Raw genomic sequence first — 16,547 nt, forward strand, 5'->3', positions numbered from 1 at the left:
CCAGTTGCTCCACCAGCAGCATATGAGCTTTTCACTTAGAAAACACCTTTCCTCACGGGACTTATGGACAAAGGGGTGCCGAAGGGAGGTTCAGCAGGTGTGCAGCTTCTACTGTCCCTACTTGGAGAACAGGAGGTCGGAGACCAGCATCCAATCTGACATTCAATTCCTCAACCACGTTGCCAGTTTGTTTAGGCTACAACATTTCCAGATGTAATAGCACCACCAGGTTTCCTTATCCTACTTCTCAGATTTTGGAAATTCTTCCTCCGTAATTCCTAGGTTGTTGCAGCAAGCATTTGAAGAGACATCATGGACGTCAATTCAAGTATTCAAAAGGCAACGGATGGGCAGCAGGTCCATCACCTGTGACGGTGGGGGAGTCACCATCATCAATTTCTGCTTGACCAGACTCTTCCCTTTTTTCTCCCCCGGTAAGCTGCCTCTTCTTGGGTTAAAAGCCATAGAGCACACCTCCTTCTAACCTGATTTTTGACACCTCTCAGGTCTGAGTTTTTATTTTTTTATTTTTACCTAAGATAGTTACATAATGCTCTGGTTTAATATATGATACACTTGTGTGCTTGAGGGATGATGCCAGTTACTCATGCAAGAGTCTGAACTGCTATCAACTGTGCCCTGATGTAATGAATCTTGGTGAGAAGAGAAGAGGATATTCACAAGCTAAGATTTCCTAGAGTCTGACTGGGAAGCCCGATGTGAGTGTCTGGTTAAGCAGAATAGCAGTACTGGCCACTCTCCCTCTTGTTCGGGGAGGACTGTGCTCAGAATAGCCACTTAAGTCCTGCTTGCCTGAAATGCTCAAGCTCTAGTGGTACCCCAACTATTTCCTCTCCATGAGAAGTTTAGAGACCCCTGCTGTGTGTAAACACAATCTCAACTGCATTTTAGAGGGAACATTTTAAGGCCTGCAGGCTGTTTTAGATGGCCTACCTTGAACAACTCTTGTGAACCTTGACTGATGATCAACTTAAGTTAGAAATGAAGGTGATGTCAACCCTGTAGCATGTGTGTGGATTGGGGAGGGGGTATCCGGATACACCCTGCAGGATTCAAACTGGGTGAAAATGATGGCGATCCTGCCCTGGTGTCTTAATATACTAACATATTGCCTTTGACTAATCTTACAAAATCACTGTTTCCCCAACATCAGCAGGCAAACTTTGCTCTTTAGAAAGAGGTATTTTACTGCCAATTTCTAGTCTATCCATGAGGATAAAACCCACCTCGGGCTGCATTTGTCTAACTCTCAAATTAAATGTTCCCACTCCTTATTCCTCCCCATTGGTTCCCTGAGAGCAGGTCCCTGCTGGGTTATGTGGCCAAAGTGACAGTCCTGCTTATCTTCAGTGATTTTCCTATGAGACCACGCTTCAAGACTTAAAGTGGATGATGGCGACTCCACTGAAAGCCACTGGCAGCTGTCTCCCATCGGGTCTCTAAGGACACACATGGATCCAAGCATATGTTGGGCTTACTGAACTCAAAGTTGATTCCCAAGGCATAGGCAAAACAGGCACTTTTTTTTTTTTTTTTTTTGCACGATAATACCAAAAGGAATGTCACAGAGCCCAGGATGGCTGTAAGCGAAATTTGTTTTCAATTGATGAATTCCTTAGGTTTTCTTCACAGTTAAGTGAAAAGGAAGAAAAAATATAAGAAAACAGTCTAGTCTAAAAAGCTTCTTGCTCACAAGTAACTTCTTTTAGTCATGTAAGTTTCTTACCAGCTTTCCTATTTTGCTTGTCTCATCCTTTTATTTTGAACTGGAAAAAGCAACAGCAACCCAACTATGCTACCATATTCCTTTCTTTTGAAAAGGTGGTTAGCACCTGCATGAATATGGCTTCAGAGACTTGATTGGATCCTAACTGTGCATTCTTGATTCCCAAGACGGGCATTATAGAAGGATATGGTGCCACTTTAATAAGCTGGATCTATTATGGGTCCCTGAGGGGGTTGATACCTGGCAGGCATGTCCTGGGTAAACATTCAGCCACCTGGAAGTTGAGAGGTTCTGGGAAGATCATGGGACAAGGGTCAGGCCACACACCGCAGCTGGATTGGGAAGGGTTTTAAGGTTGTTGCTCCACCATTTGGAGGAGAAAGCTTTGACCTTTTTCCCTTCAAGGCCCAAACCTGATAGTCTTTGATCCTATTATCAATTCACCCTCAGTCCCCTCTTTTCTCTACTCACAAGGTAGATTCCTTTCTCTTGTGACTCAAGGGTCAGTGGTCATGTCAGCTCCCAGGGTCCGAAAAAGCTGCCCGTACATGATATTCCGTTAATGTGAACACCTTCTTTGCATTTGCGTGTAAAGACCTTTTCTGAACTTAATTTTTCAGACACCAAAGACCTCTGTCACCTGCCAGTCCATCAAGGGTCAAGGTCAGAACAAAAGGCTGCAAGTAACATTTGCAGTCCAGTCTGAAAACTGCCTCCTGGGGTTGGTGGGAAAGGTCTGGCTGCACACAGTCCCAGAACAAGACGTAGAGCTCAGGTGCACATCAACAAGACATTGCCCGTTCACGAATGTTCTGAAAGGTGAAATGTGCTGTTACTGGGTCACTTGTCCAAGCAACTGCTTTGACCCCAAGTGTCTCCCTGCTCAGGTATCACTGTTTCTTCCGGAATTTGGGATGGAGACTCCATGCTGGTCCAGGAAACCACAATTAATTGCTTAATGGCTGATGTCAACTCTCTGTATCATAATTTGCTCTCCAGGTTTATGAAGTTTATGGTTATTTAACCCTTTCTCCACCATGTATAATCCCATTTCCTCTCCTTTCCATAACATGAATAACAATAAGATAACCATTTCTCTCCTCTTGGAAATACATAGTCTTGGACCTCTTTAAAAATAGTTTGGGTAAATGTCAACATTTTTGGCGAGAAAGACACTTCAGGATCTTGATGCAATGGGATCAAAATTAAGGTCAATAATCAAACCAGCAGTGTGTAAAGGCTTGAACTCTCTCAAGGCAACTGTCGTAAGATCCCTCTCTTCTTTGGTCACAAATTTACATATATCAAGAGTGGGTCAGAAAGCCTGGAATCTTTGCTTTTAAAAATTTTTGGAAAATCTTGGGGATTTGTTCTGATCTTATAACAAAGACTTTGGACGTCTACAGAAACAATCATTAAATACTCCTGCACTGTTCTCTTACACAGCTTGTCATTGGTTCTGTGGCTTAACCAGGACTTCTTTGGGAAGGCACGAGTTCTCACTGCAGATGACCTCACAAAGCCATGAGCAAAAGCAATATTTAGTAACATGTCTTTCAAGAACTTCCTGCAGCGCTGGTGTTGCAAAGGATAAGCAAGGTACTCAGTCATGCTGTCATCTTCAGTGTCTCTTTTTTAGTTGGTGGTCACACTGGCTTCCTTTTGACGTAGTCTTTCTTTCTGTTGTTTAAGAAAAAAATCAACACACAAGTTTATTATCATTCCTTTTCTAATTTTTCAACTTCCTCAAATTTTGATAAGTTTCTAAAATTTTGGTTTAGAATTCTAGAGTTGTACTACATGCCCTAGAAAGAAGAGTGTTTCTAGCCTTCTTTCCTGAAACCTTCAGTTACCAGCCCCTTCCAACCTATCACCCTTACTCTCCAACAAGCCAACAAAATAATAACCAGCTAGCAAACCAAGTATATCCATCTGAAACACTGACCATTACTATTCCAGGTTGTTGTTCTGTGATAAAAATCCTAGTTTTGTAGTGTTACTCAAAGGCTCCTTCCATCCCTAACCTTGGCCCACTAATGGAATTATGGAATGATCAAGAAATAGTTTCTAGGGAGTCTAAATACGAAAAGTCAAACTGGAAGATGATCAGATATGGTCTACGCAGAATGGCAGGAACTCCCGTTCGCCATAGATGTTCTGCTTTGTTTCCCCTGAGCTTCCCTCCCAGGGACAAATTTCTCATGGGGAAGAACGTGGAAGTCTGCTGGCAGGATGTAAACACAAACAAGAACACAAAACAGAAACACAGGCCCTCACTGTGTCTAGGGCTTTAGAGAAGTAAATATATTAAGCATAGTGATGGGTGTGTCTGCTCTTAGGGATGGGAGAATAGAAGGCTAAAGGAGAAACAGGAGAAGTACATTCCTTCGGGAAGAGCAGAGGCAGAGAGACACCCTTTGAGAGTGGATCCTCAGCTGCTTGTGATCCAGAGGATATGATGTTACAATGAATTATTATATTGGTCTAGATGTAAATGCATGTTGATGACTTTAAACAGCCATCCCTAGTTTGGATCCCATCCCTGTCTTATGAAATTAAATCAGGAATCAGTTTTCAAGCTCTTCCCTAATTTCTACCAAAATAAACAACAAAACAAACAACCCTAACAAGTTGAGGATCACAATTGGGAGCTTGCTCATAGTGGAGGTCACCTACAAAAGAATAGCACTGAGTCTCTTGTCTAAAGCAGTGATTTTCAGCCTTTTTCATCTCATGGCACACATAAATTAACTACTAAAACTCTTCAGCACACCAAAAAATATATTATCTTTTTTGCCAACCTGACAACAACAAAAAAGGGTATAATTTTGATTCATTCACACTGGCTGGCTATTGTTGTGTTGGCTGTTGTCATTTTTTAAAATCTGGCAATCTAAAGGAAACAAGGTCAGCACCTCTGACTAAACAGTCAGGTATTGTATGTTTTAAAAATTCTTGTGGCACACTGGTTGGAAATTACTGGTCTGTTGAGCTATGTCCATTTTCTTTGCCCCTGGATATGGGTTTGGCTATAAAAGTTAGGACAGAAATCCAAATAAGAGGCCTGGGGGAAGGGGAAGAGGCTGATGAAGACAGAAGGTAAAAATCAGGGACGAGCCCACTGTCACTGAAATCCTACAAGTGAGTGTAATGAACAGAGTGTCAATGGGCATGGAGGATGTGTCGGCTCAGGTAGGGGCTCTGTGCACTAACCACTGCCTTTGCTGGCCAAGCTGTGTGGCCCTGGCTTCTCTATTTCTCACTCATCAACCTCACTCAACATTTCATTTAGCTGCTGATGGGGTTATGAGAGACACCACAGTCAATCAACAGAACTAATCTCACTTTATAACTTATCTTCCACTTGGATTGCCACAGCAGTTGAAGCAGCTGGCAAAAAGTACTTGTGACACAAAAGGATAACACCAAGTAGCTGTTTGAGGTCAGGGCACAGGGAAGGGAGGGTCTGAAAATCAAAGTGAGGAGAGTGATACTCCCACTTTCTACTCACTGCTGTTCCCCATTGCAGCACCAACCAAAGTTGCCAAAATTCATGATAACAAGGAAAAGAACTAACACTTACTGAGCTCTTATTATGTGCTAGGCACTTTACATGTCTCTTCCTACCTTCCTCAAAATAACCCTAAAGCAAAGATAATTTTACTTCCCTCTTTTCACAAAAGAGGGAGAAGCAAAAGAACTTCACTAAGGTTTTACAACTAGTAAGTGGCTGAGATGGGATTTGAACCCTGACACCTTGGGTTCATAACCATTTAGCTATTCCAACTATTGTCTGTGACAAACAGGTGGAGATTCATTGTGATCCACCCTGAAAACATGACCTTGGGGGACGACTTGCCCCCACAGGTAGGAAGCTGGACCAGACTGCTGGTTTCTAGGACAGGGAGGGACTTCTGGGGCTCAGAGTGTGGTCCTGGTTTTTGTTATCCATCTGTGAAGTGGTACAGGTAGACTGTATCTTTTCTGCATCTCAGTTTTTCTACTGGTCAAAAGAGGATAAGCCTGCCCCTTTCTTTAACTGGGGAAAGAAATTGATGAGAGTGAAATGCTTAAACATTTCAGGAGAAAGGTGCTTTGAGAGGAGGGGGAATCACGGTATGTGGGGGGAGGGCAGTGGAAGGGTATGAAATGACAAGTGACTCAGTTCAATTTATTAGAAAACTAAAGGCCCGGTGCATGAGATTCGTGCACTTGGGGTCCCTCAGCCCAGCCTGTGCCCTCTCACAGTCCGGGAGCCCTTGGGGGATGTCTGACTGCTGTAGAGGCAGGAGAGGCTCCCACCACTGCCGCTGCACTCACCAGCTATGAGCCCGGCTTCTGGCTGAGCGGTGCTCCCCCTGTGGGAGTGCACTCCCCTGTGGAAGTCTGTCCCCTGGTGGTCAGTGCACCTCATAGATATCTGTTGCTCTGCCATTCGGTCGATTTGCATATTAAGGTTTTATTACATAGGATGACCTTTGTTGAGTTTGATGGTAAACAATGAAGCTGTTTTGTTCCTCACTCCCTCCTCTATACATTACTCTGGGGTGGGAACTGAGAAGCTGGATACTACCTGCCATTCCCCTGAGTTTTGTCCTTTAAATTCAGACACACTCCTGGGTGCACATCAGTTATAATGAAAAATCTTGAGGTTATGTTGAAAAATGTATCTTACCAAACTGGCCGTGGGATTGATTTTCTTTGTCTCCACTTTCTTCTCAGATGTCAACTTGCTGACTGATTCCTGAGCCATTTTCAATCTGAAATTAAAACGGAGTGGGGAGGGGAGAGGAGGAAAAGGAAGGAGGGGAAAAAAGAAAAGAAGGAATAGGAAGAGATAAGGTTAAACAGAAATCCAAATGATGTTGAGTTAATCAACAGTTTTGAAACATAAGGAATGGTTTCAATGCTTTTCATTATTAAACTAGAGGCCTGGTGCATGAAATTCATGCACAGGGGGGTGTGTCCCTCAGCCCAGCCTGCACCCTCTCCAATCTGGGACCCCTCAGTACAATCCAGGACTGCTGGCTCCCAACTGCTCACCTGCCTGCCTTCCTGATTGCCCCTAACTGCTTCTGCCTGCCAGCCTGATCACCCCCTAACCACTCCCCTGCCAGCCTGATTGATGCCTAACTGCTCCCCTGCCAGCCTGATTGCCCCTAACTACCCTCCCCTGCAGGCCTGGCCACTCCCAACTGCCCTCCCCTGCAGGCCTGGTCCCCCCAACTGTCCTCCCCTGCAGGCCTTGGTCACCCCCAACTGCCCTCCCCTGCAGGCCTGGGTCCCCCCCAACTGCCCTTCCCTGCAGGCCTGGTCCCCCCCAACTGCCCTCCCATGCAGGCATGGGTCCCCCGCAACTGCCCTTCCCTGCAGACCTGGTCCCACCCAACTGCCCTCCCCTGCTGGCCTGATCACCCACAACTGCCCTCCCTTGTAGGGCTGGTCCCACCCAACTGCCCTCCCCTGCTGGCCATCTTGTGGCGGCCATCTTTTTTTTTTTTTTTTTTTTTTTTTTTTTTTTTTTTTTTTATATTTTATTGTATTTTACAGAGAGGAAGGGAGAGGGATAGAAAGCCAGAAACATCGATGAGAGAGAAACCGATCAGCTGCCTCCTGCACACCCCCCACTGGGATGTGCCCACCACCAAGGTACATGCCCTTGGGAATCGAACCTGGGACCTTTCAGTCAGCAGGCTGACTCTATCCACTGAGCCACACCGGTTTTGGCAAGGGGGCAGTCATCTTTGACCACATGGGGGCAGCCTTCCTGTGTGTTGGAGTGATAGTCAATTTGCATATAACTCTTTTATTAGATAGGGTTAGATAGGATAGAGGCCTGATGCACGGGTAGGGGCCGGCTGGTTTGCCCTGAAGGGTGTCCCGGATCAGGGTGGGGTTCCCTTGGGGTGTGGGACGGCCTGGGCAAGGGGCCTGTGGTGGTTTGCAGGCAGGCCACGCCCCCTCAGCCACCCAAGCGGAGGTACTGGTATCTGGGATTTATTTATCTTCTATAATTGAAACTTTGTAGCCTTGAGTGCAGGCCAGGGCATGCCAGGAAGTTTGGCTTCCTCCATCGCCGGGGAAACTCAAGCCTCCTGCTCGCTCCGTGGCTGCAGCCATTTTTGTTGGGATTTATTTATCTTCTATAATTGAAACTTTGTAGCCTTGAGCACAGGCCAGAGTGGGCAGAAAACTTGGCTTCTTCCATTGCCAGGGAAACCCAAGCTTCCTGCTCGCTCCGTGGTCACAGCCATCTTGGTTGGGTTAATTTGCATACTCGCTCCTGATTGGCTGGTGGGCATGGCTTATGGGCGTAGCAGAGGTACGGTCAATTTGCATATTACTTTTTATTAGATAGGATTCTAATTAGGTGTCAAGGTATATCTTCTGTGTTATCAAATGTAAATTACCTTCCCTGTCTGAGGGGCTCACCTAGATGGCTTTGGAAAGTCTGTACTTTTATGTCCAATGCAGGAGTTTTTAATCTACAGAAAATTAGATGCAGTTAATTTATTCTCCATGTGCATGTCAAGGCTATCTGACTTGTGATCCATCCACTCAGCAGACAATATGGACACAATTTTGAAAACTGAAGTTTTCAGGAAACATGAAAACGAAAAATATGAAAATTCACCAATTGACATCAAGAAAGTGAAAAACAACCCAAAGAATGGGAGAAAATATCTATAAATCATATATCTGACAAAGGACTTGTATTGAGAATACATGAAGAACACTTACAACTCAGAAGAACAAATTGCCCAATTAAAAAATAGGCAAAGGATTTGAATAGACATTGCTCCAAAGAAAACATACAAATAGCCAATAAGCACATGAATAAAATACAACATTTTTAGTCATTAGGGAAATGCTTTTTTACATTTGTTAGGATGGCTAGAATGAAAAAGGAAGACAATAACACGTGTTGGAGGCAAGGACTTAGAGGAATTGGAACACTGATGCATTGCTTATGGGATTGTAGAATGGCACAGTCATTTAGGCAGTTTTTCAAAATGTTAAGCATAGTTACCATATGACTCTGTAATTCCACTGCTAAGTATATAAATATATGTATAGGCAAGAAAATAAAAATATATATCCGTATACAAACACTTGCATATGAATGTTAATAGCAACATTATTTATAATACCCAAGAGTAGAAACAACCCAAATTTCCATGGGCTGAAAAATGGATAGACAAAATGTGGTATATCCATGTAATGAACTATTAATAGACCATAAGAAGGAATGAAATTCTGATACATGCTACAAAGGAGATGAACCTCAAAATCATTAAGGTAAGTGAAAAAAGGCAATTACAAAAATCCACAAATTACATAATTCCATTAATGTGAAATGTCCAGGATAGGCAAATCCAGAGACAGAAAGTGGGTTAGCAAAGCCAGAGGCTGGGGATCCAGACAATATCAACTGTTACTGAAGATGTGGGGGAATGAGAACTGACAAACTGCACTGGGAAGTGTAAATTGGTATAGCTGACTTTGGAAAATCAAGTAAAACTGCAAACATGCATACCCTATGAGCCATCAATTTCTCTTCTAGGGAGATACCCCAAAGAAACTTTTATACAGACACAGAGCTTTCACTGTGGGAATATGTGCAATAATGAGAAATTGGAAACCTAATTATTAGGTTCAGTGGGGTGATAGATGGATGATAATCTATATATGTAAAACCCTAATATGCAAATAGACCAAATGACAGAACAACTGAACAACTGGTCGCTATGATGTGTGCTGACCACCAGGAGGCACATGCTGAACATGGCGGGTGTCAGCAGCAGGTGGTAGAGTGCGGAACCTGTTAGGTGTCGGCCGTGGTGGGATGGTGGAGCAGGACAAGGTGGGGCACCAGAACAAGGCGGGGCGCCAGACCAAGGCGGGGCGCCAGACCAAGGCAGGGCGCCTGCTGCTGTCATTGGGGCGAGCCTCTGGTGGTTACTGAAAATTCTTTGTTCCCACACACTGCGGTCCTGCCTGGTGCTTGCACCTGCTGCTGGCACCGGCGCTGCTCACCCCTGAGGGCTTTTCCACCTCCCCCTCTTCCTGAGGGGCGATCGGGGCAGCAGCTGCCACTCACACCTGCTGACAGCACTGGCCCCGCTTGCACCCGCTGCTGGCACCTACCCCAATTGTTCCGTGCCTTCAGTGGGTGCAAGCGGGCTGGCGCCATCAGTGCGTGGGGGTGGTGGCGACGGGAGCGGGGCTGCTGGCAGACAGGGGACTGGGCCCGTGGTGGGAGGGGCCGGGCGGGGGCACAGAGGATGAGCCAAGACCCACTCCTGTGCCCACCGCAGTCTCACAGCCTACAGTTTCTATCAAGGTGCACGAATTCGTGCACTGGGCCCCTAGTAGTAAATAACAGCGAACATTCATTGCCAAGTACAGTTCTACCTGGTTTATTTGAATTACACCATTTATTTCTCATGATAACCTTGTGATATAGGAACTTTCACTATCCCTATTTTATAGGTCTTGATCACCATGCAATACTGATTTTAAAAAATTACATTCATTTAATGGAATATGGGATAACTGTGAACTACATCTATTTTTATTGACAGAATGTATTATCAACAATTACATGGGAGAAATATGTTCAGGTTCTCAGCCACTATGGAAAACAGTATGGAGGCTCCACAAAAAATTAAGGATAGAGTTACCATGTGTTCTAGTGACCTCTCTTCTGTGGATCTGCCTAAAAAATTTGAGTACATTTATTTGCATCCCTAAGTTCATTGAAGCAATATTTACAGTGGCCAAGACATGGAAATAACCAGTTTCCTTTGATTGATGATTGATAAAGAAGATGTGGTACATAGGGGAGGAGGGGCAAACATAGGTTTATAGCTGTGAGTATGCAAATAAATATTCTTGTATTATTTATTTATTGTTTATTTATTTGTTTTCTTCTTCTTATTATTGTTATTATTTTGTATCTTTACTTGTGATTTACCTTTTAATGATGGCTGGCAATTTAACCTACATTTGCCCACCCCTGCATTTACAATGGGATATTACTCAGCCATAAGAAAAGATAAAAAACTTCTATTTGTGACAACATGCATAGATCTTGAGAGTATCTGCTAAGCAAAATAAGTCAGACAGAAAAAGTTAAGAAACATATGATTTCACTCATATGTGGGATATAAAACTGAAAGCAACAGATAAACAAATAAGAAAAACAAACAAAACAAAAACTCACATACACAGATAACAGTATGGTGGTTACTAGAAAGAAGGGAGTTGGGAGTAGTAAAGGATAAAGGGGGTCAAATATATGGTGATGGAAGAAGATTTGAGATTGGGTGGTAGACACATCATGCAATATACAAAAGACGTATCATAGAATTGTAGACTTGAAACCTATATATTCTTTTTAACAAATGTCAACCCAATAAATTTAATAAAAACCCTAATTACAGATATCAGAAACAAGATATTGAGAGAGTGAAGCTTCTGATATTGAGAGAGTGAAGCATTCTGCAGAGTGACACAGTGAGGAGGCCATGTAGCATGATGGCCAAGTGCTCAGGCTCCAGAGCCTGGCTATGGGATTAATTCTGAGTGTCACCACTTACTAGCTGTTTCACCCTGGACAAGTGACCTCTCTGTGCACCTTGATTTGCTAAAAAGGAGATAACAACAGCCTACTACATATAGACATTGAAAGGATGGAAATAGTACAGCTCCAGGCACATTGCAATCACTCAATACATATTCCATACTATTGTCTGTGCATGCAATATGCTACATTGTGTATGTTTATAAATGGAACCCACAAAACAGTATTGTTCACAGATGCCTGTGTATGTGTGTAAACATACATATAAACATCTATCTATATTTACATACAGACTGGAAAGATACATTAGTTTCATGATGGAGATTATTACTAGAAAAAATGGAAGAAGATAATGGCTTTGGGAGGTAGTGTATAGAATAGTACAATTAAATTTTTATAATGCCTCATTATTTTTAAATTAAAGACTCTTAAATAATACTTGGTAAATGTGAAGAGATAATTCCAGGTGGTGGGAATATGGGTGCTGTGTTATTTTTTCTATGTTTCTTTTTAAAATTTTTTTCTCAAAAATATTTAAAAAATACGAAATATTCAAAAACCCACCAACTCACAGACTCTTTGAAAAATGAACATGCTGATGAAAAGCAAGGACCTACAACCAACATTACTCTATCCAGCAAGGGAGAGATAAAGAGCTTCCCAAATAAGAAAAAGCTGAAGGAGTTTATCTCCACCAATCAGTATTATAAGAAATGTTAAAGGGACTGCTCCAAGAAGAAGAAAAAAAATATAAATAAGAAAATATTGTAAAGAAAAATATTTTTACTGACGAAGACAAATATCAGAAAAGAAGTGGATCAACCAACACTAAAGCTAGTACACAGGTTAAAAGGCAAAAGTAGAAAGATCATGTATAATTCCAACAGTAAATTAAGGGATACACAAAAACACACAAAAGAAGCAAAATATAATGATAAAAAATATAAATGGGGAGGGGGTGAGTAAAAATGGTAGTGATTTTAGAATGTATTTGAACTTAAGTGACCATCAACTTAAAATAGACTACTATACACATAGCTTCCTATATATGCAGCACATGGTAACCACAAACCAAAAATCTACAAGAAAGCCTATATAATAAAAGGCTAATATGCAAATAGACAGACCAATGGAACAACCAGATAACTGGTCTCTATGACGTGAGCTGACCACCAGGGGCGCGCGTGGAACATGGTGGGCGTCGGCCACGGCGAGATGGTGGAGCAGGTAAGCGGGGATGTCAGACCAAGGTGGGGTGCCAGTTGCTGTCATGGGGCGAGCCTCTGGTGGGTACTGAAAATTCTTTGCTCCTGTGTGCTGTGGTTCTGCCCTGCACTTGCACCTGCTGCCAGCGCTGGCTCCACTGCCGGCCCCTGGCACTGGCCCCAATCTCTTGGCGCCATCAGTGAGTGCAAGCAGCGGCTGCCGGCCCTGATTGCCCCTGAGGGATTCTCCACCTCCCCCTGCTCCTGAGGGGTGATCGGGGCAGCAGCCACTGCTCACACCCGCTGACGGCACCGGTCCCTCTTGCAGTTGCTGCTGGTGCTGGCCCCAATCGCTCTGTGTCATCAGCAGGTGTGAGTGGGGCCAGTGCCATTAGCGCGCGGGAGCGGCGGCGGCAGGAGTTGGGCTGCGGGCAGACAGGGGACCAGGGGCCATGGTAGGAGGAGCCTGGTGGGGGCACGGAGGATGGGCTGAGACCCGCCCCTGTGCCCACTGCAGCCTCACGGCCCACAGTTCATTTCAAGGTGCATGAATTCATGCACTGGGCCCCTAGTAAATAAAATAAATCCAAACACAACAAAGAAAGTAATCAACATACAAGAAAGGAGAGCAAGAGAATAGAAACAGAGAACTACCAAAACAATAAAAAACAATTAATAAAATGTCAATAACTACATACCTATTAATAATTACTTTAAATGTAAATGGATTAAATGCTCCAATCAAATGATGAATGGATAAAGAAAAGGTGGTACATATATGTACAATGGAACATTACTTGGCCATAAAAAAGAACGAAATTTCACCATTTGTGATGACATGAGTGGACCTACAGGGTATTATGCTAAATGAAATGTCAGACAGAGAAAGACAAATACCATATGATTTCATTTATATGTGGACTCTAAAAAACAAAATAAATAAACAAACAAAACAAAAACAAACTCACAGATATAGAGAATAAACTACTGGTTGCCAGATGGGACGGGGGTTGTGGGGATGGGTGAAAAAGGTGAAGGGATTAAGAAGTACAAATTGGCAATTATAAAACCAGTCATGGGGGTGTAAAGTACAGTTTAGGGAATATAGTCAATAATATTGCAATAACTATACATAGTGTCAGGTATGTGCAAAACTTATGGGGGGATCACTTTGTAAGTTATATAAATGTGTAATTGCTATATTGTGCACCTGAAACTAATACAATATTGAATGTCAATTGTAATTGAAGTTTTTTTAAAAGAAAAAAAACCCTGCTTTTTCTTCAGGGAATTAAATAAAAATATCTTGCTCAACATTAATCACATACTTGCTATTGAAGAAGTGGCTGAGTGTCTTAGCTCTTTATTAGCTAATTTTACACAATTTACTTAAAACATTTGCTTAATCTAATCTAACCTCTCAGTCCACATGCTCAAGTTAGTTACAATGAATTCAATATGCTGACTTGTACACCAGGAAAGAAATATAAATGAGACAAAGATGAGCAATGATTTACAAAACCCATGAAGAACTACATCTGCAAAGCTGCCCTGAGAATGGGCACTTCCCATCACTGACATAGGTCTGAGTGTATACACCACAATGCCTACTAAACTTTTCCATTTGCAGCAATAACCATGACTATCCCCCCAAAAGAAAAGAATGCACTAAAAGGAGCAAACCCAGGCAGGTCAGACTGAATTGGAGACTCTGGCTATTAAGGGATTTGCAAATCACGACGATGGTGTTGTGAGGCCACAGATTGGAGCATCTACTCTTCTTGGCTTCTCTCCAGCAAAGATGGCTTTCAAAGAGATCACCTATTAGTGACCCTCGAATCCCAATTCCAACGGAGTGGTTTGGAATTACCATTTCTTGGCCCCCTAACATTTAGGGAATTTTTTCTGGCCACCTTTTGCTTTAGTAGTTCCTTTACACCTTTGAATTCTGGTCTCTTCTTTCAGAGTTGGTCTTCTACCACCCTCCTGTCAGCATTGCCTTTTCCAGCTTCCACACCCTTCGGCAGCACTGCAACCTCCCTCCACATTGGCCAGGTAGAGGCACGGGGATGAGAGCCAACCTAAAGCCCTGTCTCAACTGCAAACCTTTTCCTACTGGTCCTGGCTGTTGTGCAGGCCCCAGGCAGTCACCCATACCCACCCTCCCAAGGCAATTCTGACCTCAGTGACCCCATCCTGCTCTTCTCCTAATATTTTCATTCAGTGACTATGTCTCCCTTTCACAGGGCACTCTTGAAAATCACACAGATTGGGAGAAGGCAAAACTTGGGGCAAGTAGCTTCAGCATCTGCTAGCTTTGATTCTAATTCTAACTCTGCCAGTTATTAGAAGACTTGGAGCAAATAATCAACTTTTGTAAATTTCAGTTTCCTTAACTATGAAATTGAGGTTAATATCAACCACAAGGTAACATCATTAAAATGTCCATACTACCCAAAACAATCTATAGATTCAATACAATCTCCATTAAAATATCAATGGCATATTTCACAGACCAAGAACAAACTCTCCAAAAATTTACCTATACTAATAAAAGCCTAGGTGGCCCTTGTGCCCTCATGTCATCACAAGATGGCTGCCTCCTTGTTGTCACAAGATGGCAGCCCCCACATTGTCACAAGATGGCCACCACAAGATGGCTGGCAGGGGGTGGGCAGTTGGGGGTGACTGGGCCTACAGGGGAGGGCAGTTGGGGCTGACTGGGCTGGCAGGGGAGGCCAGTTGGGGGTGATCAGGCTGGCAGAGGAGCAGTTAGGGGGTGATCAGGCAGGCAGGCAGGTAGGCAGGCAAGCAGTTGGGAGCCAGCAGTCCCAGATTGTGAGAGAGATGTCTGACTGCTGGTTTAGGGATCAGGCCTAAGCCGGCAGTCGGATATCCCCTGAGGGGGTCCCAGATTGGAGAGGGTGCAGGCTGGGCTTAGGGACAACTCCCCCCCTCCCCCGCCATGCATGAATTTCATGCACCGGGCCTCTAGTATGGAATAAAAATAGTCCCCGAATAGCCACAGAATTACTGAGAAAGAAGAACAAAATTGGAGGGATCACAATACCAGATATCAAGCTGTATTACAAAGCCACTTTTCTCAAAACTGCCTGGTACTGGCACAAGAACAGATATATAGACCAATGGAACAGAGAACCCAGAAATCGACCCAAGCCATTATGCTCAATTAATATTTGACAAAGGAAGCAAGAGCATACAATGGGGTCAAGACAGTCTCTTCAATAAATGGTGTTGGGAAAATTGGACAGATGCATGCAAAAAGATGAAACTAGACCACCAACTTACACCATACACAAAAATAAACTCAAAATGGATAAAGGACTTAAATGTAAGATGGGAAACCATAAAAATCTTAGAAGAATCCATAGGCAGCAAAATATCAGACATATTTCATAGCAATATCTTTACCGACACATCTCCTAGGACCGTGGTCGGCAAACTGCGGCTCGCGAGCCACATACGGCTCTTTGGCCCCTTGAGTGTGGCTCTTCCACAAAATACCACGGCCTGGGTGAGTCTATTTTGAAGAAGTGGCGTTAGAAGAAGTTTAAGTTTAAAAAATTTAGCTCTCAAAAGAAATTTCAATCGTACTGTTGATATTTGGCTCTGTTGACTAATGAGTTTGCCAACCACTCTCCTAGGACAATTGAAACTAAGGAGAAAATAAACACATGGGACTACATCAAAATAAAAAGCTTCTGCATAGCAAAAGAAACCATCAACAAAACAACAAGAAAGCCCACTGCATGGGAGAACATATTTGCCAATGTTACATCTGATAAGGGTTTAATCTCCAAAATTTATAGGGACCTTATACAACTTAACAAAAGGAAAATAAACAATGCAATTAAAAAATGAGCAAAGGACCTAAATAGACACTTTTTGAAAGTGGACATACAGAAGGCCAAGAGACATATGAAAACATGCTCAAAGTCACTGATCATCCGAGAGATGCAAATCAAAACAACAATGAGATACCATCTCA

The 16,547-nt window shown here is 43.2% G+C and overlaps 1 protein-coding gene across 3 annotated transcripts in view; it reads right to left on the minus strand.

Moving 5' to 3' along the window:
* Nucleotides 1-697: 697 nt before the first annotated feature.
* FMN1 (formin 1) overlaps nucleotides 698-16,547 on the minus strand; it is a 402,801-nt gene continuing 386,951 nt past the window's right edge. For all 3 annotated transcript variants that reach the window (XM_054716379.1, XM_008142957.3, XM_008142958.3), the window contains 2 exons: nucleotides 6,423-6,507; nucleotides 698-3,427 (listed from right to left, as the gene is read on the minus strand). In XM_054716379.1, the coding sequence (XP_054572354.1) occupies nucleotides 3,383-3,427; nucleotides 6,423-6,507 (130 nt within the window). In that variant the 3' untranslated portion in view covers nucleotides 698-3,382. The remainder of the gene's footprint in view (nucleotides 3,428-6,422; nucleotides 6,508-16,547) is intronic.

The sequence above is a fragment of the Eptesicus fuscus genome, chromosome 5 (assembly GCF_027574615.1).
Source record: "Eptesicus fuscus isolate TK198812 chromosome 5, DD_ASM_mEF_20220401, whole genome shotgun sequence".
In the NCBI taxonomy this organism is placed as follows: domain Eukaryota; kingdom Metazoa; phylum Chordata; class Mammalia; order Chiroptera; family Vespertilionidae; genus Eptesicus; species Eptesicus fuscus.